Here is a 13,839-nt window from a genome sequence, read left to right as displayed (position 1 = left end):
CCCTGATCCCCTCCTCAATCCTCTCCCTCCCCACCTGGACACTGAACATAGTCTGGTGAAGGGGCTGCTGACCGGGTGGTCTTTTGGGTGGTCAGTACATTGGGTCCTGCTTGGCTCACCTATAGCAGGGACCCCTTGTTTCCCTAACATCTTTCGCTTCCACATCCAGAGGGGAGCTGCGAGCTGGGGAGCCGTCTTCCCCTGCTCCATGAAGCCTGCCCTAAACCGCCAAGGAACCACTACCTGTTCCCTTGCTGTCTCTGAACTAGCCGGAGCTCCTGGGGCTGATAACCAGTAAAACCATATACCATGGTCTACAGGCAAATCGGTATCTGCATGCACCACCTCCCGGTACCACTCACTAAACTCCGGTAACTTACTTTCTGTCACACAGTCAGGGAAAAAGTCAATGGGGAACATTATACACATGGGGACACTGGTCAGGCATGGTCTGACTTACTTGCCTGGTCCCTTCGAGGTCCTCCATGTGTGTGGGCTCCAAATGCAGGTGAGCGATGATCTGGGGGGCTCCCAAAACTGGGATGCAAAAACCACCTTGGTGGGCAGCGGTGCCGACTGCACCTCTGCCTGGGCAACTGCCCCACTTTGGCTCTCTGTGACTGGGGTCACAAGAGCATCCTCTCCTGGTAACTCAACTGGCATCCCCATCCGTGGCTACCGGTGATCTGGGCAGACCATATCAGGCATCATCACAGGTACCATAGGACAGGGGACCACCAGGCTGATCGCCTGCTGATTGCCTGGGACCCCCGGATTAAAAAAACAAAGCTTTGTGGACCGGTTGGTCCTCCCGCCCGATGGCTGTACTCTGCTGCCCGTCTGGAAGCTCCATAGCTATGCCGCTGGCAGGGGCTGCAGGGACCGCTCACTCTACTCATTCCTAAATCTGTCTCAATGTCTCCCCTGCTGAAATCACTCTCCTGGCTTCCTATCAAATCCCGCATCTCGCACTCAATTCTCCTCATCACTTTTAAAGCTTTACACTCTTCTGCCCCTCCTTATATCTCAGCCCTAATTTCTCGCTATGCACCATCCCGACTCTTGCATTCTGCTAGAGGATGTCTTCTCTCTACCCCCTTTGTATCTAAAGCCCTCTCCCGCCTTAAACCTTTCTCACTGACTGCCCCACACCTCTGGAATGCCCTTCCCCTCAATCCCCGACTAGCACCCTCTCTATCCACCTTTAAAACCCACCTTAAGACACACTTGCTTAAAGAAGCATATGAGTAGCACCGTGGCTAATACTACACGATACATAAAGCTTTGCCCCCCTGCAGACACCCCTGACAGAATGCCCTCCTACCGTTTCTGTACATTCTGCCTTCCTACCAATTAGATTGTAAGCTCTTCGGAGCAGGGACTCCTCTTCCACAATGTTACTTTTATGTCTGAAGCACTTATTCCCATGATCTGTTATTTGTAATTTATATGATTGTCACGTGTATTACTAATGTGAAGCACTATGTACATTAATGGCGCTATATAAAGAAAGACATACATACATACATACATACATACAAGGGGTAAAAATTACACTTACATTTGAAAATGTGGTTAGCACAATGTACGGGGTCTTTGTAATCCCTGGTGTCTCTGTGTTTGGTGCGTCTAGCTCTTCCGCATTGAAACCGGATGTGACGTCTCTATTCCGGGCAGAAGAGATATGACAAATCTAGTTGCGCCTAGCAAAACGTGTAGGAGGAAAGGAGAAGGAACCCTTTGCTACCGGACTCCGTACATAACCGAGCAGGGATTAGGAACATTGGAGGAGAGGTTTAGGAGTGAGGAGCCGGTTCCAGCGTGTACCATATATGCTTAGCATTCTAACGTATTTTGTGAGTGAATTTTAATTACTATTTTGAATCTAATAAACCACTGAGCATAATTCACCATGGAAGCATTTTTTTGTGCTTTCTTCTAGGCTTTCTTCACTTTACTCTGTGTGAGCCCACACTGTTAACCCCTAAAGGCCCTTAACCGACATAGTAGTCACTAGATGTGCATGGGAGCAACCAAAGTGCAGTGCCTGTGCATGAAGGTGTCACAAAAATATAACCACGCCTATTCGGGACTGTCCATTGACAGTCTAAGGAGAAAGAGAACCAGGCCCGCCCCTAGTGATTTTGATAGGGGAGGGACTAATGTTGCAAACAGAAAAGCACATGGGGGTTAAGTATGATAGGAAACCACACTCTGCCGTGTGCTCTTAAGTTGGATCTGCTTTCCACCCAAACTTGTTTAGTTCACCTGTATTCAGCACAAATTGTTGAATACCTTCCAACGTCCTATCTCAAATTGAGCTTGAACATTGCGTGCCTGCCGTGACAGTCACCCACTACAAGATCCTGGAGGGAGTCTTGGTAGTCTCAATCCAGGGCAAATAGTTTATCCAAGCTGTGTGCTCCATTTCCGGTGCCCACAAGGAGATGCAGAGACTGTGGTATAAGATCCCTGCAAGATTCTGGTCACGGGAGACCAGTACTTTTACACCAAAACCACCGGGATCACTAGCACCAGACAGGACAAGGTTGTTGAATAAAATTAGGTTTATTCTGGCACACCATCTGACAAAACAAAGATGTACAAAACAAGATACAATACCAACTGGGGGCCTGGGGAGTAGACTCTAGCCCAGGGGTGGGCAACCTATTTTTCAATGTAGCCACAGGTGTGGCGAATTAGAAGTGAAAATAGCCACACCATGTAAAAATTGAGGTATTATGTTGCGCATGCGAAAATTTTAAACCACCACTGTTTGAACAAGTTTATAAATTCTCCCACCGCAACACCCTCATCCTCTCACCCCCCTCTTCATCCTCCTCTCACGCCACCACCACTACCCTCCTCATCATCATCACCTCACCCCCTCATCACCATCTCCCCCCAGCACCCTAGATCTCCCCCAACCCTTTCAGCAGTCCCCCTCATCATCAAGCACCCCCCCCCCCATCCTATGCGTAGGGCACATAGGAGGGTGCATAACGCGCGGGGCGTAGGGCAGGGGAACTGTGGCGGCGGGAGGGGGTAACTCCACAGCAGCAGTGGGGGCAGGGTGGATGCCGGTGTGGGCAGGCTTGGTGCAGCATTGGGGGAGGGGGTGGTCTGGGCAGCATGGGAGGGGATGCTGAGGGCAGCATGGGAGGGGATGATGAGGGCAGCGTGAGAGGATGATGAGGGCAGTGTGAGGGGATGATGAGGGCTACATGAGAGGGTATGATGAGGTCAGCGTGAGAGGGGATGATGAGGGCAGCGCGAGAGGGGAGGGTCAGGGCAGCGTGAGAGGGGAGGGTCAGGGCAGCACGAGAGGGGAAGGTCAGGGCAGCGCGAGAGGGGAGGGTCAGGGCAGCACGAGAGGGGAAGGTCAGGGCAGCGCAAGAGGGGAGGGTCAGGGCAGCACAAGAGGGGAGGGTCAGGGCAGCGCAAGAGGGGAGGGTCAGGGCAGCGTGAAAGTGGAGGGTCAGGGCAGTCTGGGAGGATCTGGGCAGCCTGAGAGGGGGTAGTCTGGGAGCATGAAGGCAGCATGAGTGGGGATCTGGGCAGCAGGAGAGGACATGTTCAGCAAGGGCTGAATGTAAAAACCCTTTTAGATCCAGTTATGAGTATTGTCAGGCTGATGCAGTTGCAGAGTATGGGATAAACAGTGGACAGCCAGGATAGGGAGGGTAGGTATTCCCTGATAGAATGGAGGTTAGTAACACTGCAGCAGCACAGTCCTGGTAGTATACTTGCCTCAGACTCTGCTTAGGTACCTAGAGGTCAGACAGGTAGGGGGGGGGGAAGTATCTCTCAGCTCTCCCTGCACTAGTAGCTGGCTGTCCAGGAAAGGAGACGCGCCGGTAGGGGATTTCCCCTGCCAACAGCTGAGTGCGCACAGGCTAGGGGATTTCTCCTCCTAACAGCTGAGTGCGAGCAGGGAGAAGCAAAGGGTAGGGGATTTCCCTGCTTACAGCTGAGTGCGCAAAGGGTAGGGGATTTCCCCTCCTAACAGCTGAGTGCTGCACTGGTAGCTGGCCATCAGAGCACAGAGAAGCGCCGGGCTAGGAGTTCCCCTAATAACAGCTGAGTGCTTGTGTGGCGGTTCGCCAGACTGTCCGCATAGGCGGCAGACAGCATGTCATGAGTGACGTCAGCGGACTGCCCTCACCACCCGGAGGTTTACTAGGTAGCAGGAAAGGGGAGAGGGGGAGGGAGGAAGCTCCATTCGCCACAGTTTCACTGCCAATTCGCCACAAGTGGCGAATGGCGACAGGGTTGCCCACCCTGGCTCTAGCCTCTGTAGGTGCAGGGGCCTGCTTCAAGAAAGGATATCAGAGTGCTGATCACACTGCAGACCCTCTGACATGTATCTTCAGCTGGTCACAGTCAAGATCCAAACTCCTTCACAGAATGTCTCAGTCTCTCAGATAGTCTCTCTGAAGAGCAGTGCATCATATATGCACTCTGCGGCTATTCATTACATGGGACAGGGGCTGCTGGCCAATCAGAGCAGACCTGATTGCCCACTCTTTCCCATTCACCAAATGTCTTTAACACCTCCATGCTCCCAGCCTTTGTCTCAATACACATTTCTCTGCAGGAACCTCAGCTGATTAAATCACAGAGTCCCCTCCATAGAAATGTACACATGCAAATCATATTACATGTTTACTATCTTAGAAATGAGTACATACAGTCACAATCCAATTTACACTTTACAGGGCTGACTCCCAAATCACATCACAGAACAATGTTGATTCACTAAACTGGGGGAAGGATTGTCACAGGGAATAAAGAATACAGGCTTTGAAATACATTCTTACAGACATGGGTTACATTTACACATTCCCAGTTCTTTCCCAGACATTAAAGTGCATTTGGTCTAAATAAGCCTTACATAGGTGGCCAAGTTACATGGATTTAGGGGTAGCTAGCTGGGCTTCATTCCCGTTTTGTGATGCCAGCTACCCATCCGTCACAATTCCAAATGACAGGAGTCCAGAAATGTCCCAAATTATGTTTCTGCTGCCTCGATTAGCAGAAGTCCTAGCGACTCCAACATAACTTCCTATTTATCATGATTTTATGTGGAGCCACCTCGTCCGTACTGTCAGTGGGCAGCACCCATAGGGGAGAGTAGATAACACTGGGTTTAAGAGGGTCCATTTTGTAGAGGTGCCTGATGGCAATGGAGGTGTGTGTAGAAAGCCTGATCCTTTCAATTATTGGTGAAAGTAAGCTCACTGGTTTATAGAGACCATGTATCCTGTGACCGGCCCCCTGCCTTTGTGTAAAAAATGGTGTTTTGTTATCTGGTAATGGGTTGTCACAGCCCAACTTTTCACCCATAGCATTGCACTGCCCGTACGTTTGTATGCATATTGAATCTGGACCAAAGTTGTGTTCTACTGAAATTTTTAAATGCTGTGTACGTAAAAATTTCTATGTTTCAGTGTTGCAATAGTATATCTACTGATAGGTACATTGCTAGTGTTATGCCCTAGTTAGTCTTGTATTATTGCTATGAGTATAGATACAAAAAAAGGTATGTGAAAGTTATAATGTGGTATAGCTCAACCCCGTTATAGCGTGATCCACTACAATGCGGATCCACTTATAATGCGGTCTGAGCGTGGCTCCTGTTTCCCCCCCTTAGCCCAGAGCAAAGCAAATTCCTAACAAACACACATCAGTAAAATGCATCCAGTTGTTGCCTCTCCTACCTCTCCTGATTCTGGGATTGTGCTGCCTGATGAGGCTTCCTCCCTGCACAGCACACACAAGCAGAGTTCCAAATAGAATCACGAAATCATCCAGAGAGGCTCTGTCAGGCAGCGCGCATGCTGGGAAATGTAGTCTTTGGGTGTCAAAAGCCATAGAGGAAAGACAGGCAACCAGTGACCTATTTAAATAAACGCATGAATAATGTAGTTCTTCATTTCCCGTTGGGGTGAATACTTCTAATTAGCTATCAGAGAAACATTAAGTGTTTAAAACAGCAGATAGGGTGTTTTTTCTCTTTCCCACTGAATTCCTCAGCTCACTAATTCTCTCTCTCTGCCAGATGCCGGGTAAGTCCTGCGTGGGGTTGCTGCTGCGCCGCTGGGTCTGGGACAGCTGAAAGAGTTATCCCAGCTCTCCTCCTCCGGCGGACGCGGAGCCCCAGATTGCAGCCATTTTTTCCGCGATCCTCGTTATAACGCGGTCGCATTATGTGGACCCCAAGCACTGCGTTATAACAGGGTTTGGCTGTATGTATAAGAGTATTCGTGGCCTGGCGCCCATTATTATTCAATCATGAGAGACTGAGCAAAGCCATGTACATAGTCAACTCCTTAACAGCCAGGCAAGGAGGGTTGCAAGTGCATCATTTTATTACTAAATAGTACACAGGTTTGGGATATGCCCAGGGCTAGAAATATACACTGATCAGGTACTAGCTAATATCGAATACTACTATACACACTCCCCTCTTGTAACGCTGAACTGCCCGCAGACCTGGCCAGTCCCCAGTACTGAGGTGGGTAAGGGTATAACATGCACCCACAGCAGTGAGGGCGTGCCCGGAGTGTGGTAGGGTGCGTTGCCGGGTCTGGTAAGAGAGGGTTAGCCAGATACTTGCCGCGTCCGGGGCGCCAGAGGTCCAAGTGGTAAGATCCGAAAGCCGTAGGTCGAGGACAGGAGAGAGCAGCGTAGTGAGGTCCAAAGCCGAGTCCAGGGAGTAGCGAGGTACACGAAGTCTAACGAAAGCCGAGATCAAATCCAAGGGTAGCACACAGGGTCAGGAACTGGAGCGAGAGCTGAAAGATACAAGAGAGCCAGGCATAGACCTCCGTACAGCAAGAGCCACAAGAAACTATGCAGAGCGAGGAAGGAGAGGGCAGACTGGGGTTATATATGTAAGAGGACCAATGGGAGTAAGACACGGAGCGGGGGCATGCCTGAGCGGCCCCAGGGATAGGGTCAGGTGCCTAGAGTGGGAGCCAGCCAGGTGAGTAGTGGAGATTGCCTGTAGCTGATGGGAGGCGGAGCCAGAAGTGCGGGAGGACGGTAAATAGGATCGGGTGCGAGCGTGCCCTGTAAGATTCTCGCGTGCGCCCTGGCAGCGTGTGGGAGGAGACGACGTGTGCCGCAGAGGAGAGGAGCGGTGCCCGACCGGAGAAGGTAAGGAGCCGGCGGGGAGGGCGCACGGAGAGTGTGGCTGTGCTGGGAGCCGGGGCAACGGGGACCCGCTGTAGGGAGCGTGCCCCTCGATCCCTTACACTTCTGTACACAACCCTTTTCCCACCTGCACAAATGTACACCCTCATTCCCCTCAACTTTAATATAAGTAGGTAAATAATGTGCTCCTAGAAGTTATGGGGAATTGCAGTCATATCCTTTGTACTGACTAAGGCGATAAACACCAAACTTTTAGCCCAAAAATGTCCCTGTAATGAAAAGCGCACACTACACATATATTTAAAAATACACATCATAGTTGTAGATAACGGTATAATTTTACCACTCCAGGCGCTGGAGAAGAAACACCAAATCATAAATATACCAGTGTTTGGTTTCCTCCAAATCAGGCACTACCTGCAATCAGTCTCTAAAGATTCGGCATTCCAACCTCTAACAAATTTTGAAAGACTATGCAGGAAAGGATACTACTGTAAAGGGCTGATTTCAGAGATATATCTGGGCCTGGCGCGATCAGCGGGTTGTTCCCAACATAGCTATATGATCAAATGGGCAGAAGATTTGAATACAGAGATCGATAGAGAAGACTGGGAGGACATTTGGGAGGTAGCTGCAAAAATGTCAATCTGTACCACGATCAAAGAGAATATTTATAAAATTCTATTTCATTGGTACCTAACCCCGAGCAGGCTGGCCCAGATCTTCCCCGGGTCCCCGGATTTGTGCTGGAGGGGATTCGGGCAAAAAGGAGATATGGTTCATATTTGGTGGAGTTGCCCAAAAATTCAGGTATTCTAGGTCATGATACAAACACTGATCAGAGAGTACCTAGGGGTGGAGGTTGAGGTGGAACCGCTGACCATGGTGCTGGCCAAACCAATAGATGAATTAGGAACGGCAGAAAGTAAGATGATCACTCATGTAATGACGGCTGCCCGCTGTGTTATTGCGGCTGCTTGGAAAAAGGTGAACGCGCCTTCTAGGCAGACGGTCCTACGGAGGCTAAGGGAAATAAAGATGATGGAGCTCCTCACAGCACAGTTGAGCCAAAAAACTGACAAATTTCATAAAATTTGGGAAATATGGCCAGGAAACTAGGGACCCCATAGAAATAAATACAGACAAATGGGCTCTCCCCCCCCCCTTCCACCCCCTCCCCCCCATCTTTTTCTTCTTCTTTCCTCTGCTCTTCTCTTTCCTTTGTTAAGTTCATGAGAGACGCTTACGGAAGCGGCTGCTTCCCTAACACAACCGGAAATAAGAAGACAGACCACACTTGTTCAAAGATCGTGTTATAGCACATATTTTATTTAAGTGGTGCTGACGAACTGTTAATGCTTTTTGTTGTATGGACAAGTGACACTGTTAAAACATCACATGTATTCCAAGATCATATATTTGTTATGTCTCTCCAAAATAATAAAAAAAATTGAAACAAAAAAAATACACATCATAGGAAGGACACTGGTTCCACAAATTATTTTTGACCATTAATAATTGAAATTGTTGAGATGTGGGTCCACAGAGAATAATTAAGGCAGAAAAAGATGAAAACATTCTTCTTTTGACAAGGGCACCAGAGGCAGAAACTGAAGAGTAGATAAAGTAATAAGAGAATACAAGTTAGCCGGAGAACCGGTAAAAACGGGTCAAGAATTTGGCAAGGTAAGTCCTGTCGGCGAGGAACAACTGGGACAAACCCCCTTACTCTTCCCCTCTTTCCCATCCTTCCCACCCCCTCCCTTAGCTCTCCCTCCCATTCTGCTTTTTCTTTTTCTCTGCTATCTATGTTTCTTTTCTGCTTCTTGTTCTTCTTTTTTTTTTTTCTTCTCTCTCTGTATCTCAGTAATAACAGACAGATGAGATACCCACTGGTTGGGTGGAGTTAATTTCAGTCGTAATTGTTAGGTTACTATAATATGAAGTGGAGCATATAATATGCCTAGACACTATTGAAGCACTGTCGCTCATTATTTTAAAACACTTTGTATTGTTGTTTATTTTCAATTTACTCAATAAAAACTATTTGAACAAAAAAAAATTGAAACTGTAATAGTGTCACTGTAACTCTTTATGTTCTTCAAAGATGAGGTAAGCAGTGCCAACACTGCCAAGTTTCCTTGGTGTGTTTTTCAGCATAAAACCTACAGATGTACAGTAGCTTGCTTCATTGTTCCAGCCGAAATCACAACATATCTTGTTATAATGCAGAATATCACAGAGTTTGCATATGATTTAATGGCAGTGCTGGAGCAGAATATCCCAAAATATCTTGTTATAATGCAGAATATCACAGAGTTTGCATACTGTATGATTTAATGGCAGTGTTGGAGCAGAATATCACAAAATATCCCAAAACGTCTGCTACATCTGTATGAGATTGCCAGCAAAGCAAAGAGGGAACAAAGTCTCAAGGTACCACAGCATTGAGTTAAAATACCTTCTGTTAGAGAGGTACTTAACCCTATAGAGTGTGGCTGCACTCAGCAGCATATAGAACCAGTCAAAGACAAAGGGTAGCACTCTATCCCATGACCAGTGTGTCACTCACAGTAAAAGTAGTTTCATCCAGGTGAATGACACGCTGGTCATGGGATCGAGTGCTGCCCTTTCTCTTTGACTGTTTTTAGATTGTCTGCCCCAGTCTCTTTCTGTGATGAAAAAGTTTCTACTAATTTATTTACCTATAGATTTTGGAAAGACTCAGGTACGCAAGAGTATCATATACAAGTGCATTTGTTTTTAAAGAAACAAACAATACAAAAGCTTAGACCAATTATGAATGCATCTGTGACTGAAGCCTATCCCTACCCGTGTGCAGTATGCGATTTATGACTTAAGGTGTTAAATGGTCCCTGAATGTTAGTGATGTATGTGTATGTGTAAATATAAATGTATAAAGCACCTACAGAGTATACAGCACTTTATAAAAGGGTTTGTGTGGAGTGGGAGTGTATACCAATGGTGTGGGTAGGTGTAGAAATGTAAGAGGGTGTTGCATTACTATTGTGTGTGAATACTATGTGGTCCCTATTGGATATAGAGATAGAATTACATTGTAACAATATAAGATATACATATTTTGCAGATCTCATAGGAGTAGAGGTTAACACCACCTGGCGGATTTATTCGGAGTAAAGAGAGAGAACTGCACCAGTTAGAGGCAGAACATTTGATACATCTCATTATAATATTGATCTGACTCCTGCCGCCCCTAACTCCTCCTATAACCACTCACCAAAACTTTTATGGAGCAAAATCGGGGCAAAAAATGGAGCAAAGCACTTTGACACATTGACTGTCAAAATGATCCAATTTGCATGCAAGACTTTACAAAATAAACAGTAGAAGGAAAGGGATTTTGAGTACAATACATAAAGTACAAACAAAAGTACACCGAAGGAAAATTAGTCTCTGCCCCAGAGAGCTTACAATGAACATTTTAACATATACAGTAACATACAATTAGCTACAGCTTTATCATATGCTTTAAGTAAGCCTGGAATAAGATACGGTTGCTAAGATATGTTAATTATTCATGACTATATACTTGCTGTACTGGAATTGCGCTCAAGGTACAGTGTCACCTGATTTTGCAGCACTCATTCACTCTTGCACTCACTGCAGTTTCTAATCTACAATATAACCCAGAGAAGCAGATATAAAAACAGGACTGGCTAAAAAATTAGGACCAGGTGCTCACCTCTACAGATCTAGCCACAGAAATGCAGTGCTTGCTACTCAGCTGCTTATTTGCAAATAAATAGACAGTATTTAATCCCACAGTGTGCTGATAGTTTACACCAGACCGAAGGGATAAGCAGCATACTGTAGCTGTGTGTCATACCTGCGTTTCCCAAGGTAGGATCAGGAAGGCAGATTCTACACCACTGCTGACACTGTGGGCAACCGTATCTTCTAAGGGGGTCACAGGTGCTGTCCTTATATACCCTGAAGCAGTACTTTCCAAACATCTCCTCATGACTTACGTCCACACCAGGTTTCTGAGACAGACACCTAACATTATATTAATATGCAAAAATAAGTGCATTCACCTGGATGATGCAAGTGCATTGGTTATTCCCAAAACCTGGTGTGGCTGTGCGCCGAGGAGAGGTTTGTACAACCCTGCCGTAAAACGGTCACACGCACCTTTCCCAGGCTTAGGCTTAGTCCATAGAGACTGAAGCCGTGCGGAGGCGCGCTGAGGCTCAGGGAAAGCGGTGCTTTCCCTGGCCCTAGAGCGCGCGCCGTCCATGGGCGTGTCTGGGGGTGGGCCAGTGATGTCACGGAGCTGGTTCGCCCTCATTGGGCGAACCGCTCACGTGACCGGTCCTGCGGTCCGGCAAGCGAAGCAACTAAAGATTTCTAAAGACACACGCTTCCGCGAGCCCCTGCTAAAGCCGCTCTCATTGCGGCTGCAGGGGCTCAGTGCCGAGCAACAGCGCATCTCAGCACGGGCGCTGACCATGCCCAAGGCCTTAAACTTAAAATGCCATATATTCATTTATATGAGATACATAACAACCTGCACAGCTCTATACAAAATACACAGCAGTAAAAGTTGGAATAGAAACAATTACGCCATACGACATGTTCTATAGCCTGTTCCCCCGACTCACCAGCACTACTGTATGTATAAAGAACCAGCTGCTTCTCCTCAGCCACAGCCGCCTGTGAAGACAAGAAGCTGCTTGTACTGTAGCTCCTCCTATTTATTGGCTTATCTCACTCCTTACTGTATGCTTTCGGATGATGGTGCCACCCTTCTACATAATCACCATATGTAAATAAAGAGACAAAACATAATAATGTAGCAAAGGTAGATGATGGCTTGTGAGGCATCATAATGCAACGTGTTACAACCAATGATTAAAGGTGCGAAACAGCCAAGCTGTTGTATTGATTGCATGTAAACGAGGGTTATATAAACATGATTGTTAAATATACCCGAGGAAGGAAGTAACAAGCTTGAACTTGAAGGGGCACAGAAGTATACAGAAAAAAGGGGGAGGGGAGGCGGGCGGGGGGGGGGGGGGGGGCTGATGATCAACTCAGTCACCGTACTCGTAGATCAAAGAGAGAATAGATCAATCATAGTGATATCAGGTGGGTGCAGACTGTGAACTGGAGTGAATAGACAAAAGACAGAACGGAGTGCACAAGATTGTGCCCTCACAATGAATTCACTTGGTTGCACACCACCTAAATTTAAAACATAACCTTAATACAAATAAAGGGGATTCATAAAACATATCACTGTATTGTGTGTATAAACAGTAATTAAAACATGCATAAAGTGAGACGGCGGAGCCAGGACCTTACTAATTATACATGGCTAAAAAAATGCCTATATAGTGAAGCATCAAACTAAATAAATGGTAGAGATGTTAATACCACCAAGAGAGAGATTAGGTGGCATAAGGACATAATAATGGTCAAAATGTGTATACTATGAACAAGTAGTAAGCGTCCAGATGTATAGTGAAAAATATAGCCACTCAAAGAGGGGACAGGGAATAAAGCCCCAGGGTGTTAGGCAGCCAGGTGAGGAGTGGTCAGGACAACTGTTTAGAAAATATCAGCACTTAAAGATTCCACCACTGAAAACCTCTGCACCAATATAGTGTTAGGCTGAGCTTATAGTGCCGGCGACGCTGACGGCACGCTGCAGTCGCTGGAAAAATCAAATTAAAGTGACTTCCTGCGATCGCAACCAAGTCGTCAAGCCGCGCCTATTATAAGCGCACGCGACGGCGTCAATAAATTTGTTTTGTGACGCGACATGGCGTAGCTGTCGCCGGCACTATAAGCGCTGCCTTATTCCTCTAAATTTTACAATGTATTGCTACATACTCACTATACTAAAGTGAGAAACATATACAGGCATACCCCGGTTTAAGGACACTCACTTTAAGTACACTCACGAGTAAGGACATATCGCCCAATAGGCAAACGGCAGCTCGCGTATGCGCCTGTCAGCACGTCCTGAACAGCAATACCAGCTCCCTACCTATACTGAAACTGTGCGCAAGCAGCGGGGACTATAGAGCCTGTTACAAATGCGTTATTTACATCAGTTATGCACATATATTCCAATTGCAGTACAGTACAGGCATCGCTAAGTGGGAAAAAGGTAGTGGTTCACTTTAAGTACATTTTCGCTTTACATACATACTCCGGTCCCATTGCGTACGTTAATGCGGGGTATGCATGTAGATAGATAAGCCACCTGAACATGAGAAGTACTGTAGCAATATGGCAGTAAATGACACAATCCACAGACAAAGTAGCTATATATAATAGCCTGTCATTGTTCGTGGCCTGCTAAACATGCAACTGAATAAGCAGAGGAGCTGCTTCAATCCCCTAAAGGGAGCACACAATGGTAGTAGGTGGTCGTCAGAGTAAGTATAGTGCGATATATAAGAGAGCTGACCTGAAAGCTGGCTGAATATAACTAACTAATCTCTGATCATCAAGTAATAATCCCCTCAGAACAGGCCAGTACTGGCCAATAATGCCCTGGCTGGGTTAAAAACTGGCCTGTTCTGAGGGGATTATTACTTACAGTAATGATCAGAGATTAGTTAGTAATATATAATTACTATCTAAGTTAGCAGGGAATGGAAAACAAGAAGGCCAATAGAGCATTACATA

At 46.7% G+C, this 13,839-nt stretch overlaps 1 protein-coding gene across 4 annotated transcripts in view; it reads right to left on the bottom strand.

Moving 5' to 3' along the window:
- Window positions 1-11,879, bottom strand: part of GGACT (gamma-glutamylamine cyclotransferase) — a 44,099-nt gene extending 32,220 nt beyond the window's left edge. The window contains exons 1-2 of one of the 4 annotated variants that reach the window (XM_075590769.1): window positions 11,802-11,833; window positions 5,721-5,899 (exon numbers count right to left, since the gene is read on the bottom strand). In XM_075590769.1, coding sequence (XP_075446884.1) covers window positions 5,721-5,874 — 154 coding nt within the window. In that variant the 5' untranslated portion in view covers window positions 5,875-5,899; window positions 11,802-11,833. Of the gene's footprint in view, window positions 1-5,720; window positions 5,900-10,882; window positions 10,911-11,801 lie in introns of those variants that run through there. The other 3 variants (XM_075590770.1, XM_075590771.1, XM_075590772.1) reach the window with 3 other exon arrangements.
- Window positions 11,880-13,839: the final 1,960 nt, after the last annotated feature.

This window comes from Ascaphus truei, chromosome 3, assembly GCF_040206685.1.
Source record: "Ascaphus truei isolate aAscTru1 chromosome 3, aAscTru1.hap1, whole genome shotgun sequence".
NCBI lineage: Eukaryota > Metazoa > Chordata > Amphibia > Anura > Ascaphidae > Ascaphus > Ascaphus truei.
The sequence above is the reverse complement of the archived record's forward strand: the minus strand, read 5'-3'. Positions and strand labels throughout refer to the sequence as shown.